Source organism: Eretmochelys imbricata, chromosome 2 (genome assembly GCF_965152235.1).
Source record: "Eretmochelys imbricata isolate rEreImb1 chromosome 2, rEreImb1.hap1, whole genome shotgun sequence".
NCBI lineage: Eukaryota > Metazoa > Chordata > Testudines > Cheloniidae > Eretmochelys > Eretmochelys imbricata.
The window spans coordinates 261,324,643-261,345,212 of record NC_135573.1 but is presented as its reverse complement, the minus strand read 5'-3'; the positions used below and the strand labels follow the sequence as shown (position 1 = coordinate 261,345,212).

Genomic DNA, 20,570 nt, shown 5'->3' with positions numbered 1-20,570 from the left:
GGGACAGCCAGAATTGACATTCCTGATATGTTTACAGTAAAAAAAAATTTTTAAAAAATTAATAAATAAAAACTAACAAAAATTTCTTCTTTATACATAATAAAAAAGAAAAATGCACACAAACCTGATTTTGTTTTAAATCCTTCCTAAGTCACCTTTAAATAAATTGTGCAAAAACTGTTTCCTGTGTTTTGTAAAGATAAAATCAGGACTAATGCAAAGGAACAGTGAGAATTCACCTTTAGAAAGCTAATCCTTATAGGGCAGGTAAAGCTGATCCTATTGTACAGTTATTTGGATTATTGTCATCTGAAATTGGGGAAGCTGTACGGTGAGGTAGGGGGAGAAGCAAGAATATCTGTCTGATATAAGTATGTTTCTTTTCTTCCCAGGGCTGCTGGAGTCATCAGCTATTTAAGGTAAATAATCTGCTTTAAGGGCCCTATTTAGCTTTCATAGAATATCAAGAGGTCACCTAGTCCAACCCACTGCTCAAAGCAGGACCAATCCCCAATTTTGGGCCCGGATCCCTAAATGGCCCCCTCGAGGATTGAACTCACAACCCTGGGTTTAGCAGGCCAGTGCTCAAACCACTGAGCTATCCCTCCCCCCCTTTCCTTAATCCTAACTCAGGCAAAACTTCCAATGACTTCAGTGGGAGCTTTGAGTGAGTAAAGAGTGAGGTGGTGGTGATTGTTATTTAATAATTTATTTAATGTGTGTGTTACCAACAATATTCTAAGCACTTTCAGTTCTAAAGATGGGTTTCAGAGTAACAGCCGTGTTAGTCTGTATTCTCAAAAAGAAAAGGAGTACTTGTGGCACCTTAGAGACTAACCAGTTTATTTGAGCATGAGCTTTCGTGAGCTACAGCTCACTTCATCAGATACATACCGTGGAAACTGCAGCAGACTTTATATATACACAGAGAATATGAAACAATACCTCCTCCCACCCCACTGTCCTGCTGGTAATAGCTTATCTAAAGTAATCGTCAGGTCCCTGTTCCAAAGAGCTGACAGCTTCTATGAATATTATAGTCAGTAACAGTCAGTTCATAGCTTTGAGTTAATGACAGGTTTCAGAGTAACAGCTGTGTTAGTCTGTATTCGCAAAAAGAAAAGGAGTACTTGTGGCACCTTAGAGACTAACCAATTTATTTGAGCATGAGCTTTCGTGAGCTACAGCTCACTTCATCGGATGCATACCGTGGAAACTGCAGCAGACTTTATACATACACAGAGAATATGAAACAATACCTCCTCCCACCCCACTGTCCTGCTGGTAATAGCTTATCTAAAGTGATCATCAGGTTAGGCCATTTCCAGCACAAATCCAGGTTTTCTCACTCCCTCACCCCCCTCCAAAAACCCACCCCCATACACACACAAACTCACTCTCCTGCTGGTAATAGCTCATCCAAACTGACCACTCTCCAAGTTTAAATCCAAGTTAAGTGAGAGAACCTGGATTTGTGCAGGAAATGGCCCAACTTGATTATCATGCACATTGTGTAAAGAGTTGTCACTTTGGATGGGCTATCACCAGCAGGAGAGTGAATTTGTGTGGGGGGGGTGGAGGGTGAGAAAACCTGGATTTGTGCTGGAAATGGCCTAACCTGATGATCACTTTAGATAAGCTATTACCAGCAGGACAGTGGGGTGGGAGGAGGTATTGTTTCATATTCTCTGTGTATATATAAAGTCTGCTGCAGTTTCCACGGTATGCATCCGATGAAGTGAGCTGTAGCTCACGAAAGCTCATGCTCAAATAAATTGGTTAGTCTCTAAGGTGCCACAAGTACTCCTTTTCTTTTAGCTTTGAGTTAAGTGTTTCACAATGACCAATACAATCTTATGGATACATATTTTGGCCTTCCCTAATGTAAAGGCATGTGTCCACGTTTACATAGCTAAATTGCAAGGGCGGTTTTGAAAATCAAACCCTTAATTTTTCTGTTCTTCAGATGCCTTAGCTGTAAAATGGAGATAAATAATTTTGCAAAGTGCTTCACAAACCTTGGCTGAAAGATGTTATAAAAGTGCAAATATTATTATTACTTGTGCTGTGCGTCTCTCATTTTGAATCTGCCTCCCACTTTAAAACCTTTGTCATGCATTTATGTTTTTGGAGGGTTGAATAGCAATAAAATACTAACAGATCATGTCTCCTTTTATTTTATAATGTTAATACAATAAGTTTAACCTGCAAGTCTCCATTTGCTGGGGAAAATGACAGAGCAACCCTTCTAAATATCCAGAACGGGACAGTTTCATGGACTATCCCTGACTTTGTTCACCTAAGTGAAGAAGCGAAGGATTTTATCAGACAGATCCTACAGCTCTCTCCTGAGTGAGTACATTTCTGTTGTTTTCCAAAAATATTGTACCAGATGTTTGTGGGATGAGCTGCCAATTCTCAGCTCATCAGACCTACATTCACTCTGAGAAGTACAAAATTTGGAGAAGTTGGTATGGTCAGTTAGTGTATCAGCCTTTCACCTCTGAATGCAGCTGGGTTCAAATCCATCTTTATATAGTCACCAGAAAACTCTACCTTGAAGAGTTTATAATCAAAAGATAAGAATGTGTATAGCGAATGAGCAAAGTGTCTTGATGTTATTACTCATAGACAGGTGGGTGTTCAGAAATTATTTGAAAGAGAAGTTGGTTACTATGGTGATGAGGGCACTATAAGAACCTAATTAGAATATCATACCATGTTACTTTGGTTGTTCTAGAACACAGCTAAATAATAATAATATTCCAAGCATGGGAGAAGGCAAGAAACTGGGAGCTTCTTTTTCTGCTATGAATGGCTGGTGCCTCCACTATTTAGGCTTATCCCAAATAGCTACCAATGTGGAAGGCTAAGCCAAACCCACAGTTAAAGGTGCCTTCTGTGACCTCTAATGCAGCCTTCCTTATTAGAAACACTTCAGTCATTTCTGTTTTGGTCAAGACTGCACTGCAGAGACTCGAGTCAGGTGCAGTGTAGAGACATGAAGCTTGGTCTTCCCCTGTGGTATCATGAAGGAAGGCACTGCAGGCCCTGCAGAATGCTGTGGTAATGGCCATCATCCCTGACTTGAGGGACCTGCAAGAAGTCTGAGCATTGGGAAATATACTATAGATTAAAAGAGAAAACGTGTTTTACCGTTTAGGAGAAAAAATTGGCTTAAAAAGGATCATTCTGGTTGGCTTTACTGCCCCATAACAGAGCCTGCCTGGTAAAGGGCAATCTGTAGAACCTTGCTGGTATTGTTTAAAGTGACTTCCAGGCTCAGATGTCTTAAGGCCCTAGCTAGAGAGCAATCTGGGTGGCACCTGATCTTCAAGGAAGCTACATCCCTTTGGGTTTGTCATGCTGATGATCACAGCTGAAATGTGTATCTTTTCTATTATCAGAACCAGGCCTAGTGCTTTGGAATGTCTCTCACACAGCTGGTTCTTGGTAAGTTTGTTTGGATTTTACCCAGTCTCTCTCCCAGTCAGCTAGCAACTGTGTTTCTCTTGTAGAAGCTATTTTGTACATATAGATGCTGGGGAACCATCCTGCAGAAATAAGCGGCGTTTTGGTTTATGGTCATTCAGGTCTTTTCTTTTCAAAACATGTAAAGAACTCCCCTTAACATTAATAGGCAAAACACATTTGCACTGAGAGGAGATTATGCCCTTTTGCGGAAGGAGAAATTAAAATTCATATTTGGGTGCCTGGAACCCCTAATGAAGGAGAAAAGCTGAAAGGAATGAAGAATCAAATTATTGTGTGTATGTGTGTGCATTTGTGTGTGTATGTGTGATGACTGGGACATGGGCGGCCTGACCTAGTGGTTGGAGCATGAGTTGAGGGTCAGGAGGCAGGCTGGGTTGTATACTGGGAGATCAGGATTAGGCAGCAGGAGCAGGTAGCATAACTGAAGCAGTCTAAGTAGGGGAAACCCAGTTGCACAGACAACTTCCTCTTCCTCTGCTTGGTTTAAATAGAAGCAGGGAATGAGTCGGGACCCCTAGAGTTCCACCAGTCAGATCCCAGCACTGGACTCCTCTGTCAGTGCTGAGTTCGTAGTTCCGGCAACCATTAATAGGTCACTGGGTGGCAGGTTGGCGCTTACTGACGCCTAAGCGCCCTGTGACCCTGGGTTTGGGACCTGCAGTCCTTGACACTGTGTCTGTATATATATGATGAGGGCTTGATTCTGGTCTCATTGGAAATTTGTTCAAGATGTCTTCTTATTGGTCCACAATGAGAGATAGAGCCAACACTAAATAAGGAGTTCAAGATTTGGCCCATTGCAGCTAAACAACTGGACCTTTCCTTGAATTAAAATATGCTGTGTCCCCTGGAGAGTGAAATCTGACCAGGATGATAGGAAGGGGTTTCCTACAATAGCAGGGGACTGGATTTGAAGACCCTGGAGGTCCCTTTTAGTCCTATGTACCTGTGTTTCTAAATCTTAAACGCCATTGAAAATGTCATTGAGATTTTGTGACCAACACTTTTTTCCCTCATTCTTCTTTTTTGCAGCATAATCTCCCTCTAGAAGAGGCTCATTTTATTAACACAAAACAGCTGAAGTTCATTGTGGCTCGAAGCAAGTGGCAGGTCAGCAGTCCTCAGTCTATTTTGCTCTTTTTTTAAAAAAGTCTCTTCTTTTCAAGACTGCAGCGCAAGTGCAGGGTGTGCAGCAGAGGTCTCCTCAGTGTGCCTCTGAGAAGGGAATACGGTCAAAGGGCAAAGGTTCAGTGGATGTGGCAAAAATAAGATATCCAGGCTGAAAAAATACAGGTCTTTCAGCTCTCGCCAGTGTTTTGCCTTCTGTGGCATGATCCAGCCTAGGGCAATGAAAGAGGGAAGCCCCTTCTGGACATTGAGTAAAGACACTTAGCCTGAGGTCACCAGTGACTTCTGAATATTAGATGACTTGTTTCGTAATCTACAAAAAGACTTTGTGCTTCGATGCACAAAATGCTGAGAATACTAAAGACCAAGAGTGAAATCCCCATATAAACATCAATGGGAGTTTTGCCACTGATTTCGCTGGAGCCAGGATTTTACCTCAACAATTTGGATACCTGTATTTTAGTGTGTTCTTAAGATTGGTCTGAGGATGGGGTTGGGACTCAGGAACTTCTGATTGCTGATCTCCTCTCTGAGTCTGATTCATTCTGTCAGTAGGAACAAGTTCTTTGCCTGCCAGCCGCACGTGTTCCATTTGCACAAATTGAATAACACTGCCTATCTCAAGGGTATGTTGTGATAAACTCATTAGCTGATATGTGTAAAGCACCTTGTAGATGAACAGTACTATGTGAGTGCTTATTATTATTAGTGGAAACCTCTGATAATCTGTCTTTGAACTTTGGGCCAGGCCTAGTAGTTTTGAATACCCCCATATCCCTTTGTATTATATAACACATGTGGAATATGGGTATTTACATCTATTTAAATGTTTTATTCATTTTAAGGCCTGCAATCAGAAGCAATACAGAAGCAGAAAGGTTCCCAAAGAAACAATGAAGTACATAATAACATAAGGAAGCACGCCGGGGTCCAGCTTCTCTGCTGATGTATGTCAGTGGAGTGCTACTGATTGCAGTGGAATTATGCCATTTTACTTTACCTAAGGATCTGGCCTTGTATGTTTAATTAAGAAACTCAGTGAAACAATAGAAATAAGTGACCTGTGGCTAAATCCCCTGCACTGCTTTGAAAATGTCAATCAGCAGCCTGGTTCTCCACTCACACAGGTGTAAGTTAGCAATACCTCCATTGAAGTCAGTGAATGAGAGGAGAGTTCAGCCCAGAAATGAATCTGTCAAAACATATTGCACAGAAAGAAATAATGCCAATATGCTGTGCAGCTCTTATGTGTGTTAACAATTCTGAGGATAAATAGCATAATTCTTGCCGTGTATGTTTACACCACTCTCATCACTAGGTTGCTTTTTGGTTATGTTGTATTTTTTTCCGTTTTCAGCGTTCCCTCATGTGCTATAAATCTATACTGGTAATGAGATCCATTCCAGAAATCCTACAGAGAACTCACAAAAACACGTCGCTAGGCATCTCCCGACACCTGGTTGCAGAAAGTAGTTCTTCCACTACTCCTGGCTCCTCTTCAGACGATGAGAACGCATCCTTCCCCAGGAGAGGGCACTTTGGCTCTACACCAGAACTGCACTTGCCTGTGTTTGATTCACCGAGGTATCAAGAACCTCCAAGTTATGCGGCAGTAGAGAAACGTTCCAAGGTCTTGGTGCCACCAGTAAAACCCGTGAGACGGAAATACGCTTTAGTGAAAAGTGAGCTGGATGATAAGCCACCTACAGAAAGCAAAGTACTAATGGCAGGTGCCTTTGCTCAGAAAGCAGAGGTGGTCAGTTCAGAAATCAAAGATGAAAAAGAAGATCAGTCCCAAGAGAGTGATGCAGAACAGCCTTCATTGGTGAAGGCAGCCACTTTAGATACATCGGACTTGGCACCACCAAAAGGAAAAACAGACACGTTATTACCAGACAAAGACAAAATCGTAAAGACTGGAGCTGCAATGGAGAAACCACCCTTGTGTGTCCCCAGACAGAGTGTCATTAAAAGCACATTCTACAGCCAAGCATCTGAGGCTCCTACACGTCTACCTGTCTCACCAGGCAGAGACTACAGAAGGCACCTTGACAGAGCAAGAAGAGCCTTCAGGAAAGCAGGGTATTTAAAGGTACCCTTGAGTGGTCTACGGGAACCCCTTCTAGAACAGTTTGAATTGAAAGAAGAGGAGGAGGAAGAAGAAGAAGAAGGAATGTCTGGTGATGAAGAATATGGAAAAAGCAGAGAAGGTGTGACAGGCCCTCTGACCAAATCGGCTTCCTTTGATACTGCTAGGAAACCGTCACGTCACACCCTTCAGGTGTCCAGCAGAAGCCGTTCCCTGGATGATTACAGACTAAGAGCCGTAAGTTTAGCCAAGGAGCAAGACATTCTGGAAGAAGACTGTGATCTAACGTCACAGGGGAGTTATCCCGGACTAGCTCAGCAGCATGACATATCTACTGACTCTGGCAAGGTTTGGCCGGAGGAGCATTTGATGGAGGAGGACTCAAGGGAAGCTAGGAAGGATTGTTCAGAAGAACAGCCAGTCCCTTCTGCACAGTGTGGTGATGAAGGATGCCCGGGTCTAGCTGTTCAACCACAGAAGGTCCCAGTGTCGGCCCACCAGGGTGAAAGTGAGGGGCATTTACATCAAAAGACAAAACCTTCCATTGACATGGATGTGGATCCAGCTGTTCTGGAAGGTGAAAGCCTGATTCTAACTGCTCAGCAGCCAGACACAGCCCCAGTGTCAGCTCACACATGTGAAAGTGAAGAGCATTTAAAGCTGACACTGAAGCCTAGTGGTGCAGAGTATACACTTCTGCAGGGTGAAAGCTCCATTTTGATTGTTCCTGAATCCGAGAGAGCCCCAATATCAGGCCACGAGAGTGAGAGAAGAGAATGTGCACATCAGCAGCCAAAGCCTTCTGTTCACAGTGCTGCAGAGTCTCCTGATCTACAGGGTGAAAGCCCAGTTTTCCTAGAGACTGCCCAAATTCCAGCTTGTAAGGGTGAAAGCCCAAGTATTTTAACAGCTCCACAACCAGACACTGCTCCACTTTCAGTCTGCCAGAGTGAAACCCAGGGATGCTTACATCCGAAGCCTTCTGATTACTTGGGCACAGCCTCCACTGTTTTGGCAGGAAAACATCCAATGATTCTAACACCACCACCAGAAAGTGCCCCAGTTTCAGACTGTGAGGGTGAAAGGCAGGAACATTCCTGTCAGGCGCCTTCTGTTCACATTAAGGTGGGGTCTGCTGTTCTACGGGGTGAAAGCCTTTTTATTCTCACAATTCCACAACGAGAAACTGCCCCGCTTCCAGTCTATGAGAGTGACAGCCAGGAACAGTCACCTCAGAAGCCTTCAGTTTGCAGCGAGGTGAAATCTGCAGACTCAGAGAGTGAAAGCCTAGCTATTCTAGAGACTTCCCCTGTTTCACTTGTCGAGGGTGAAAGCCAGGAACGCTCACATCAGAAGCCTTCTGTTTACAGCAAGGCAGAGTCTGCTGTCCTGGAGGACTTGGTTGAAGAGATGGTTTGTCTGTCTCAAGATATGAATGTTTTGGCAGAGTCCGTTTCTACTCAAGAGGGATGTGAAAAGCACTTCTCCCCTCCAAAGGAAATGTTCTACCAAGGTCCAGCTGGTCATACAGCCACCAGACATCCCACTCATTTTGTGCCATGGAGTAAAAGAGAAGAGGGCATTTACCAGGCTGATCTTACAGAATCAGCTGCACCAATTCCTGCAGTGGAAGATAAGTTGAGTATGCCAGCTCTGTTGAGTATAGTCACTGAGGAGGGAAAGGTGGCTTCTCATGAATGTAAACATCTAGGGGATTTAGCAATCAAAAGCACTCGTTCCAGCAAAGCAAGCATATCCCCGTCTGATCATTCAGGTTCTGGAAAAAGATCTAGTCATATCTCCGATAGCCAGGAACCTGACAAACACTCTGAAGTTTCCTTAGTGAAGATTAAAGACCTCTCAGAAGAGATGCCTAGCACTGGCAGCGGGACTTCAAAATTTGATATCTCTGAGGTAGAGCCTGCATATTTGAACCTATCAGATCTCTACGATATTGTATATTTTCCATTTGAATTTATGAACGTCAAGAAGCCCCCATCCAAACCAATCGGTAAAAGATTTATGCCCTTCGGCGAAAAGGTTAAATTACCTCCTGCGACTAAAGGACATTTGCATCAGTATAAAAGACTGTGCATTCGGGAGGACGTTAAATCCCCTTCAGATAACTCACAAGATGCCACGATGGGGGAAACCAGACAAAACCTTTTGGACATTTCCGAAGATGTCGGGCAACCCCTTCGAAGGCTGGGGAAAGGTTCCGAACCACCAATGGGAAAAGGAGCTGAGGGCCATGTGACAACTGAACCCCAGACAATGTGTGGTTTCCAAAAGGACTCAGATGGTAAGCAGAGAAGCTCCACACACAGCAAATCAGGACTCTTTAAACTCTATGGCAGATCGCACTCAATGGAGCAGTCAGTAGAGCAGACTCTGAAGAAGAAAGTAAAAGCTTCTGTTGCCCATATTTCAAGAATCCTGAAAGGAAAGCCAGCCCCTGAACCGGAGCAAAAGGAAGGTAAAAATCTCATTGAGGGTGTAAATGGGCCTAACAATATACATGGGCTCTGTTACCCCTTCTCTCTCCTCTTTCCCCTCCACACTTCTTATATTCATCAGTTTATACATTCGACTTGTGTGCAATAATCAAGTGCAGATGCAATTTAAAAGCTTTAAGCTAGGTTTAAGTATGAAATAACATCAGCCGCTCCACTTACCTAGAGGGGTAATCCTTCATATCCTGATCCCCGTGGCAAAACACCCAGGAACATCAATAGGAATAGGATCCGGCTGTACTGACTAGTGGAGTTCCCTCCATCCTCTGCGGCTAAGTGTTTTATTTCAGTATAATATTTGGTATTCTCTCTAGCCCTGAATGTAAAACATGGGGCACAGTTCTGACCTTCAGTGAAGTTGATGTCAATCTGGAGTGACTACACTGAAGTCAGTGGAATTACTCCAGATTTATACCTATATCAATGAGACCAGAATCTGGAGAATAGAATCTGTCTATACGCTCGATTTTCCCGCACCTAGGTTGTGCCATATAGTGTGTCTTTCTGCCACAGATCATCCGCCCTACTACAGCTTAATATCATCCTAGCCCCAGGGCCTTTTATTAAACTTGCCATGACTTTTGGTATTAACTGGCAATTCATTAATAAGAAACTCATGGCATTTTTACTGCTAAACTAATCACATGAACCACAGATAATAGTAATTATATGCTGCAATTAAAATGTCATTGATTTAGTAGACTGGCTTCTACTATTAAATTCTTTGAAATAGGCATTGAGAAGCAGGGAAGTGACATACCAGAAAGAGAGTCTCTAAATGGGGCTGCAGGGTATTAAAAGAGAAAATCAGGACTTCATTGATCCATTCATCCATCCATCCATTCCCTTAATTCTGAGAACATGAGCTCCCAGTTCAATGCTGTGGCCAAGAGAGCTAATGCCATCCTGGGATGCAGAGACAGGGAAATCTTGAGTAGGAGTAGAGCGGTTATTTTACCTCTCTTTGGCACTGGTGCGATTGGTGCTGGAACACTGTGTCCAGTTCCGGTACCCACAATTCAAGCAGCATGTTGATAAATTGGAGAGGGTTCAGAGAAGAGCCACAAGGATGGTTAAAGGATTAGCAAACTTTCTTTATAGCAATAGACTCAAGGAACTCAATCTATTTAGCTTAATAAAGAGATTAAGGGCTGACTCGATGGGGAAAAAATATTTAATAAATGGGCTCTTCAGTCTAGCAAACAGAGAGAGATAACATGATTCAATGGCTGGAAGCTGAAGCTAGACAAATTCAGAGTGGAAATAAGGTATACATTTTTAAAATTGGGAGTAATTAATCATTGGAACAATATACAAAGGGTCATGATGGATTCTCAATCATTATACTTTTTAAATCAAGATTGGATGTTTTCTAAAAGATCTGCTCTAGTAGTTTTTTGGCAGAAGTTCTTATGGCCTGTGTTATACAGGAGGTCAGATCAGATGATCACAATGGTCTGTTCTGGCCTTAGAATCAATGAAATTATCAAGCCTCAAAACAAGGGAGAAAGGTACCTTTTATGGCATGAGTTAGCAGTTAGTTTTATTGTGAAATATCACAGAGGAATATAATTGCACCAGGCTAGTATTTGAGAAGCTGAGAGAGATGTAACTTGCAAGATTTGTAAGAATTGTGTAGAGGAAAACCTTGGTAATTTACACACACTAGCAGGAATTCCAGCAGTTCTCTTTGTTCCATCTTTGCAGCAACTCCATCACCTTGTGCGGTTTTCAGATGCTTAAAGTATAGCTCTTGACCTGAAATGCAAAATCATTGTTTTTGGTGGAAAAAATAACTGCCATGGTGTCCAGGGCTTTTTTAGATGAACACATTTCAAAGCAAAATGGCATCTACTGTTAAATGTCCTTTTGTAGAATATATGTCTACAAATGAAGGCCCAAATCCAGCTTTCCTTTCTCAGGCAAGACTGCTATTGAAGCCAATGGAAGGTTTGTTTGGTTGTGGACTGCAGGACAAGGATACCATAAATGCCACAAAAGTTATGTTTCTAAAGAAGGACTTCAAAGGGGCCTGATTTGCCTTTTCATCTCTGAATGGTTTGGGAGCTTTTAAATTGCACAGTATTTTGGAAGTGGCAAGGGTGGTGGCCAGCTGCCACTCAGAAGGTTCCTCCAAGCTGGGTAGGGGTAAATCCAGGACTTAAATAAGCACAGTCGTAAGAGTTTCTAGTTCCTTCACTGGACTTTGTGAACATTCAGACCTTCAGTAGCCCTTCTTGGCTCTTTTAGCTTGTCCTCTAGTTTAGCCAGAAGGCTAACATTAATTATCTCCTGAGACATATGACGTTTGGCAAAGCTATAGGGAGGAAACTTTTCCATTGCTGCCTATGGTATAGCTGCTGACTGGCTAAAGAGAGGGCTTCCGTATCTGTCGGTCTGCCTATCTCTCTATCTATCATCAGCTAATTTCTAGAGCACTCATCACTGTCCTATCAAAGCACTAACGTACTTTCTAAGAACTGTTGAACTGATTACAAGTGCTACACTTACTAAAGAAAAAGTATGCTGCATATCACTACTATATCTGTGTTACCTTCTGAAGTTATTGGGTCTTCTCTAGGCAGCTTGCTTGTAATGTAATCTCCCTTCCAGGGTCTGGGCCGGCACACCGTGAAAAGACATTGAATGACGTGCAGGACTTTTTTTTTTGAACTGCCACATTACTATGTGGTCACTGGGGCCTAAAAAGAGGAGGGATGGCATAATGCATACAAGAGCGTGAAAAAAGTTTGTTTTTTCCCATCGGCGCTCCTTGAAAGCTAGTCTGATTAAAGACGCTGTCTGTTATGTTGCTTGTGATTTACATATGTAATTGTCTTAATCTATCTGAAATGCTGCTTTCCCTCTTTCTTTCAGCACCTTCTTTTGTAGAAGAGCTCATGGATCAGGATGTTGCCCTGGGGCAGTCTGTGACTCTGTCCTGCCAAACGTCTGCCCATTTCCCTCTGCACATTGACTGGTTCAGAGGTGATGTAAACTCTCATTTGAGGACTTGGGACAATTTAATGATAGGATCTGGAGTTATAGCACAATAAAGATGATTGAGACTCTAAGTTCCAGGAGAAGGTTAAGGGGAGTGGATAAGAAGCGACTTTTAGGGTATGTCTACACTACGGAATAAGGTCGAATTTATAGGAGTCGGTTTTTTAGAAATCGGTTTTATATATTCAAGTGTGTGTGTCCCCACAGAAAATGCTCTAAGTGCATTAAGTGCATTAACTCGGTGGAGTGCTTCCACAGTACTGAGGCTAGAGTCGACTTCCGGAGCATTGCACTGTGGGTAGCTATCCCACAGTTCCCGCAGTCTCCGCTGCCCATTGGAATTCTGGGTTGAGATCCCAATGCCTGATGGGGCTAAAACATTGTCGTGGGTGGTTCTGGGTACATATCATCAGGCCCCCGTTCCCTCCCTCCCTCCCTCCATGAAAGCAAGGGCAGACAATAGTTTTGCGCCTTTTTTCCTGAGTTACCTGTGTAGACGCCATACCACGGCAAGCATGGAGCCCGCTCAGGTAACCGTCACCGTATGTCTCCTGGGTGCTGGCAGACGCGGTACGGCATTGCTACACAGTAGCAGCAACCCATTGCCTTCTGGCAGCAGACGGTGCAATACGACTGGTAGCCATCATCGTCATGTCCGAGGTGCTCCTGGCCACGTCAGCTGGAAGCGCCTGGGCAGACATTGGCGCAGGGACTAAATTTGGAGTGACTTGACCAGGTCATTCTCTTTAGTCCTGCAGTCAGTCCTATTGAACCATCTTATGGTGAGCAGGCAGGCAATACGGATTGCTAGCAGTCGTACTGTACCATCTTCTGCCGGGCAGGCAAGAGATGACGATAGCTAGCAGTCGTATTGTATCATCTTCTGCCAGGCAGGCAAGAGATGAGGATGGCTAGCAGTCGTACTGTACCATCTTCTGCCGAGCAGCCATGAGATGTGGATGGCATGCAGTCCTTCTGCACCGTCTGCTGCCAGCCAAAGATGTAAAAGATAGATGGAGTGGATCAAAACAAGAAATAGACCAGATTTGTTTTGTACTCCCCTCCCCCGTCTAGGGGACTCATTCCTCTAGGTCACACTGCAATCACTTACAGAGAAGGTGCAGCGAGGTAAATCTAGCCATGTATCAATCAGAGGCCAGGCTAACCTCCTTGTTCCAATAAGAACAATAACTTAGGTGCACCATTTCTTATTGGAACCCTCCGTGAAGTCCTGCCTGAAATACTCCTTGATGTAAAGCCACCCCCTTTGTTGATTTTAGCTCCCTGAAGCCAACCCTGTAAGCCGTGTCGTCAGTCGCCCCTCCCTCCGTCAGAGCAATGGCAGACAATCATTCCGCGCCTTTTTTCTGTGCGGACGCCATACCAAGGCAAGCATGGAGGCCGCTCAGCTCACTTTGGCAATTAGGAGCACATTGAACACCACACGCATTATCCAGCAGTATATGCAGCACCAGAACCTGGCAAAGCGAAACCGGGCGAGGAGGCGACGTCAGCGCGGTCACGTGAGTGATCAGGACATGGACACAGATTTCTCTGAAAGCATGGGCCCTGCCAATGCATGCATCATGGTGCTAATGGGGCAGGTTCATGCTGTGGAACGCCGATTCTGGGCTCGGGAAACAAACACAGACTGGTGGGACTGCATAGTGTTGCAGGTCTGGGACGATTCCCAGTGGCTGCGAAACTTTCGCATGCGTAAGGACACTTTCATGGAACTTTGTGACTTGCTTTCCCCTGCCCTGAAGTGCATGAATACCAAGATGAGAGCAGCCCGCACAGTCGAGAAGCGAGTGGCGATAGCCCTGTGGAAGCTTGCAACGCCAGACAGCTACCGGTCAGTTGGGAATCAATTTGGAGTGGGCAAATCTACTGTTGGGGCTGCTGTGATGCAAGTAGCCCACGCAATAAAAGATCTGCTGATATCAAGGGTAGTGACCCTGGGAAATGTGCAGGTCATAGTGGATGGCTTTGCTGCAATGGGATTCCCTAACTGGGGTGGGGCCATAGACGGAACCCATATCCCTATCTTGGCACCGGAGCACCAAGCCGCCGAGTACATAAACCGCAAGGGGTACTTTTCAATAGTGCTGCAAGCTCTGGTGGATCACAAGGGACGTTTCACCAACATCAACGTGGGATGGCCAGGAAAGGTACATGACGCTCGCATCTTCAGGAACTCTGGTCTGTTTCAAAAGCTGCAGGAAGGGACTTTATTCCCAGACCAGAAAATAACTGTTGGGGATGTTGAAATGCCTATATGTATCCTTGGGGACCCAGCCTACTCCTTAATGCCATGGCTCATGAAGCCGTACGCAGGCAGCCTGGACAGTAGTCAGAAGCTGTTCAACTACAGGCTGAGCAAGTGCAGAATGGTGGTAGAATGTGCATTTGGACGTTTAAAGGCGCGCTGGCGCAGTTTACTGACTCGTTTAGACCTCAGCGAAACCAATATTCCCACTGTTATTACTGCTTGCTGTGTGCTCCACAATATCTGTGAGAGTAAGGGGGAGACGTTTATGGCGGGGTGGGAGGTTGAGGCAAATCGCCTGGCTGCTGGTTACGCGCAGCCAGACACCAGGGCGGTTAGAAGAGCACAGGAGGGCGCCGTACGCATCAGAGAAGCTTTGAAAACCAGTTTCATGACTGGCCAGGCTATGGTGTGAAAGTTCTGTTTGTTTCTCTTTGATGAAACCCCCTGCTCCTTGGTTCACTCTACTTCCCTGTAAGCTAACCACCCTCCCCTCCTCCCTTCGATCACCGCTTGCAGAGGCAATAAAGTCATTGTTGCTTCACATTCATGCATTCTTTATTCATTCATCACACAAATAGGGGGATGACTACCAAGGTAGCCCAGGAGGGGTGGTGGAGGAGGGAAGGAAAATGCCACACAGCACTTTAAAAGTTTACAACTTTAAAATTTATTGAATGCCAGCCTTCTTTTTTTGGGGCAATCCTCTGTGGCGGAGTGGCTGGTTGGCCGGTGGCCCCCCCACCGCGTTCTTGGGCGTCTGGGTGTGGAGGCTATGGAACTTGGGGAGGAGGGCGGTTGGTTACACAGGGGCTGTAGTGGCAGTCTGTGCTCCAGCTGCCTTTGCTGCAGCTCCACCATACACTGGAGCATACTGGTTTGGTCCTCCAGCAGCCTCAGCATTGAATCATGCCTCCTCTCATCACACTGCCGCCACATTTGAGCTTCAGCCTTGTCTTCAGCCTGCCACTTACTCTCTTCAGCCCGCCACCTCTCCTCCCGGTCATTTTGTGCTTTCCTGCACTCTGACATTATTTGCCTCCACGCATTTGTCTGTGCTCTGTCAGTGTGGGAGGACAGCATGAGCTCAGAGAACATTTCATCTCGAGTGCGTTTTTTTTTCTTTCTGATCTTCACTAGCCTCTGGGAAGGAGAAGATCCTGTGATCATTGAAACACATGCAGCTGGTGGAGAAAAAAAAAGGGACAGCGGTATTTAAAAAGACACATTTTATAAAACAGTGGCTACACTCTTTCAGGGTAAAACTTGCTGTTAACATGACATACACAGCATATGTGCTTTCTTTACAAGGTCGCATTTTGCCTCCCCCCACCGCGTGGCTACCCCCTCAACCCTCCCCCGTCCCTCTGGCTAACAGGGGGGAACATTTCTGTTTAGCCACAGGCAAACAGCCCAGCAGGAATGGGCTCCTCTGAGTGTCCCCTGAAGAAAAGCACTCTATTTCAACCAGGTGACCGTGAATTATATCTCACTCTCCTGAGGATAACACAGAGAGATAAAGAACGGATGTTGTTTGAACGCCAGCAAACATACACTGCAATGCTTTGTTGTACAATGATTCCCGAGTACGTGTTACTGGCCTGGAGTGGTAAAGTGTCCTACCATGAAGGATGCAATAAGGCTGCCCTCCCCAGAAACCTTTTGCAAAGGCTTTGGGAGTATATCCAGGAGAGCCACGAATGCCAGGGCAAAGTAATCCTTTCACATGCTTGCTTTTAAACCATGTATAGTATTTTAAAAGGTACACTCACCGGAGGTCCCTTCTCCACCTGCTGGGTCCAGGAGGCAGCCTTGGGTGGGTTCGGGGGGTACTGGCTCCAGGTCCAGGGTGAGAAACAGTTCCTGGCTGTCGGGAAAACCGGTTTCTCCGCTTGCTTGCTGTGAGCTATCTACAACCTCATCATCATCATCATCTTCTTCATCCCCAAAACCTGCTTCTGTATTGCCTCCATCTCCATTGAAGGAGTCAAACAACACGGCTGGGGTAGTAGTGGCTGAACCCCCTAAAATGGCATGCAGCTCATCATAGAAGTGGCATGTTTGGGGCTCTGACCTGGAGCGGCCGTTCGCCTCTCTGGTTTTCTGGTAGGCTTGCCTCAGCTCCTTCAGTTTCACGCGGCACTGCTTCAGGTCCCTGTTATGGCCTCTGTCCTTCATGCCCTGGGAGATTTTGACAAAGGTTTTGGCATTTCGAAAACTGGATCGGAGTTCTGATAGCACGGATTCCTCTCCCCATACGGCGATCAGATCCCGTACCTCCCGTTCGGTCCATGCTGGAGCTCTTTTGCGATTCTGGGACTCCATCATGGTCGCCTCTGCTGATGAGCTCTGCATGGTCACCTGTAGCTTGCCACGCTGGCCAAACAGGAAATGAGATTCAAAAGTTCGCGGTTCTTTTCCTGTCTACCTGGCCAGTGCATCTGAGTTGAGAGTGCTGTCCAGAGCGGTCACAATGGAGCACTCTGGGATAGCTCCCGGAGGCCAATACCGTCGAATTGTGTCCACAGTACCCCAAATTCAAGCCGGCAAGGCCGATTTAAGCGCTAATCCACTTGTCAGGGGTGGAGAAAAGAAATCGATTTTAAGAGCCCTTTAAGTCGAAATAAAGGGCTTCATCGTGTGGACTGTGCAGGTTTACATCGATTTAATGCTGCTAAATTCGACCTAAAGTCCTAGTGTAGACCAGGGCTTAGCCATCTCAGTAGAATTTAAGGACTTATTCCTTCTGCCTTACAGATGGGGTGCCCATTCGCAGCAGCAGTAGGATACTGATCTCAGCCACACTCAAAAACTTTCAGCTTTTAACCATATTGGTGGTTATGGATGAGGATTTTGGTATTTACACATGTGCGGCCAGCAACTCCCTGGGTACAGCATCCACCTCCTGTGTAATAAGGAAGGCAGGTAAGAGCTGGAAGTAATTCAAGGAAGTAGATGCCTGGTTTGTACAGCTCTCACTCGAGGATTATATCCAGAATTAGCAGACATGTTGCATAATAGATTTTCTTCCACTGAGGGATACTTCGTTTTCTGGGAACTCACAGAGAAAGTTCCAGATGGGAAGGCAGCAAAGGCGACGTATCTGTCTCCGTTTGCACTTTAGCCTCAACACCCCAATAGTACAGATGCTTCAAGGTGCCTTGGTGAAAGCTGACGCATTGACCGTAGTGTAGAAACCTTAATTTAGATGGTTGGAACTGGAAGACCTTGGAACGTAGAGGCTGGAAATACAAATACCATTTTTTTTTTTTAGCAAGTAAGATCATTATAAAAACTAAAGCAAGTGACATTCAGAAGTAAGGACAGGCGGATCTGATAGAATGTGATGGTTAGTAAACTGATGTTCACAAAACTAGTTCAAATTGCATACCTTTTCAAACTCCTGGGTTTTTCAAAGATTATTCTGTTTTAGAAAACAACCAAAATATGTTTTTACCTACGAAGAATTCACCTATCTCCCAGAACTAGGTTGGTGCAAATGCATAGCTTGTATTCATTGTATATACTGAGTCAGATATTTCCATGATGTAAGTCTGTTGAAGTTAATGGAGTTTACACCAAGCATGCATCTGACAGATTGTGTTTATATTTTCCATGGAATTTTTCTCTCCTCCCTATCTCTGCTCCTTATACAGAGGAGTTTATATATGTGTTTGTTTCCGCCATGCTTGCTGCAGTTTGCCTTGAGTTCTTTCTCTCTGCTCCTTTTTTCAGAGTCTCTCCTAAGTGGAATGGAAAATCAATAACACTCTAGTTTGAATCCAACTTTCAAGTTTTTGATAGGTTTGAAATCAGGCAAACAGAGTTTACCATTCCAAAAGGGATCAGCTGTTTGGAATGGAAGAAAATCTACAACTGTAAAATTACTCATCTGTTAGAGGAAGAGGGGTCTAGGCCTTCATGTCTGTCTATTGTCTATGACACCCTTAATTGTCCGTGCCTCCCTCACAGAAGTTCTGGCTAGTCCCCCCGCCCCTGATATTGTGGAGGTATATGAGGATGGAGTGCAAGTGGTCTGGAAACCTGTGGAATCTAACACCGTGGTTACGTATACTGTACAGTGCAAGAGCGAAGGTAAAGCAGAACTAGATAGTCTCCACTTCTCATTATTGTTATCATGATTGTCCAGTCGTAGTAGTATCATAGTGCCAAGGAGCCCCAGTCATGGATCAAGGCCTCATTGTGCTAGGTGCTGTACAAACAGAATAAAAAGACAGTCCATGTGCCAAAGAACGTAGTTTCCCATCAGTATCCTGTACAAGATCTGTGCAATGACAGTCTCCTTGATTCAGAGATAATTATACCTTTAGTCATATATTATTTGGGTTGCCTGACTCATTCAGAGCCTGATGCAAAGCCCACTGAAGTCACTGGGAATCTTTCCATTTACTTCAGCTGGCCTTGGATCAGAGCCTTTAGCGCCTGACCTCTCTGAGTTCCTTTTATTATTACTAATAATATTAAATATTTACCTTGCAGTAGCACCTACAGGTCACCCACATTGGGCCTAGAGCTGTGCAACTAACGGACGTTTGATTACATGGCAATTCTAAAAAATCAGGGGGAAAAGATCATTTTGGGTCAACCCAAAGCAAAAAATTTTGAAATTTTGGGAGAATTGTAGAGTAAATTAAATTTAATTTAATTTCAGGTCAAACACTGTTTTGGCATTAATTAAATGGAAAGGTTTTATTTTTACCATTTTAAAACATTTTTTTAATTAAAAATGCTTAAAAATGGCCAAAATAAAATTTTGAAAGGCAAAATTGTTTTGAACAAAAGTCAGCGGATTTGATTTTGAAATGTTGAAATAAAATGTTTTGAGCTTTTCTGATTTTTTTAGCTTCTTTTCAGTTGAAACAGTTCAGTAAAATCAACATCAATTCATGAAACATTTAGATGTCACCATTCAGCACTTTTTGTCAGGAAAAAAGTTTTGTCCGAAAAATTTCACCCAAATGTAGTTGGGCCCAGTTGTCCTATGTGCCTTCCTCTAGATCTGTGTATATCAGAGGTTTTCAGACTTGGGGGCATGGAAGGTATTCTGCTGGGAGGTGTGGGCATGAGAAATTTTCGGGGAAAAGAACATACTGCACACATTTTGCCCACAGCAATGAATAACTAGCAACGTTGATTCGGCCAGAATCATATCAGGTCCTTGGATGATGCTGTGTATTGGACTCTAGATGGTGCTGTGCATTCTGGCGGATTTCTGTTAAGCTGGCACAGCATTACACAAAGTCATTGCCACTGTTTGCTACCATGCGGGGTGCCCATTTAATTGAAGGTAGAAGGGGATCTCTGGAGAGCTGTTTCAAGCATCCAACCCAGGATGGGAATTGCTGTGCTCCAAAAAATAGGCAAACCCTTCACACTGGTAACAAGAATGTGATGCCAGTAAGCAGTATCTCACTTAAAATTTACATTGCTATGTACTTAAATGGCTCTGTTTGAATCAATGCCTTACTGTTTTTAATGTTTAGTGAGAGTTGCATGTTGATTTTTTTTATCAGTATATGTACTTGTGTCGCAGGGTGTGTGTGTAAACTACTACACAAAGAAGCAGGGTGCAATCATATAGGTTTGAAAACCACTGAATACATATGTAGTTCATTCTGGATAGTCATGAGTTAGGTAAGGAGTTGTTCCTCTATGAGGGTTTATACCTGAATAAATCTGTTCCTGTTGTTCCCTAACCCTGGGCCTGTGGTGTATCCATTTCCCTGCTGACACAACAATACTATATAACACAATGTGTAACTGCAGTATGCAAACCGGAATGTATAAAAAGTAGAGTTATGTGAAATGTTCTCAACAAAACTCAGAATCACATGAGACTCATCTGGATCGGGATTCCATTACAAATCTAAAACCCTTACTAGAGTCCTTGAAAGGTCATTTGAGCTTAGAATCATAGAATATCAGGGTTGGAAGGGACCTCAGGAGGTCATCTAGTCCAACCCCCTGCTCAAAGCAGGACCAATCCCCAACTAAATCATCCCAGCCAGGGTTTTGTCAAGCCTGACCTTAAAAACCTCTAAGGAAGGAGATT

The 20,570-nt window shown here is 44.3% G+C and overlaps 1 protein-coding gene across 1 annotated transcript in view; it reads left to right on the top strand.

Annotated features, from left to right (window-relative positions):
- Positions 1-20,570, top strand: part of OBSCN (obscurin, cytoskeletal calmodulin and titin-interacting RhoGEF) — a 300,816-nt gene that overhangs the window by 264,683 nt on the left and 15,563 nt on the right. The window contains exons 102-110 of the mRNA XM_077808766.1: positions 393-419; positions 2,200-2,352; positions 3,408-3,453; positions 4,528-4,605; positions 5,981-9,188; positions 10,698-10,736; positions 12,103-12,213; positions 17,255-17,422; positions 18,470-18,592. Coding sequence (XP_077664892.1) covers positions 393-419; positions 2,200-2,352; positions 3,408-3,453; positions 4,528-4,605; positions 5,981-9,188; positions 10,698-10,736; positions 12,103-12,213; positions 17,255-17,422; positions 18,470-18,592 — 3,953 coding nt within the window. The remainder of the gene's footprint in view (positions 1-392; positions 420-2,199; positions 2,353-3,407; positions 3,454-4,527; positions 4,606-5,980; positions 9,189-10,697; positions 10,737-12,102; positions 12,214-17,254; positions 17,423-18,469; positions 18,593-20,570) is intronic.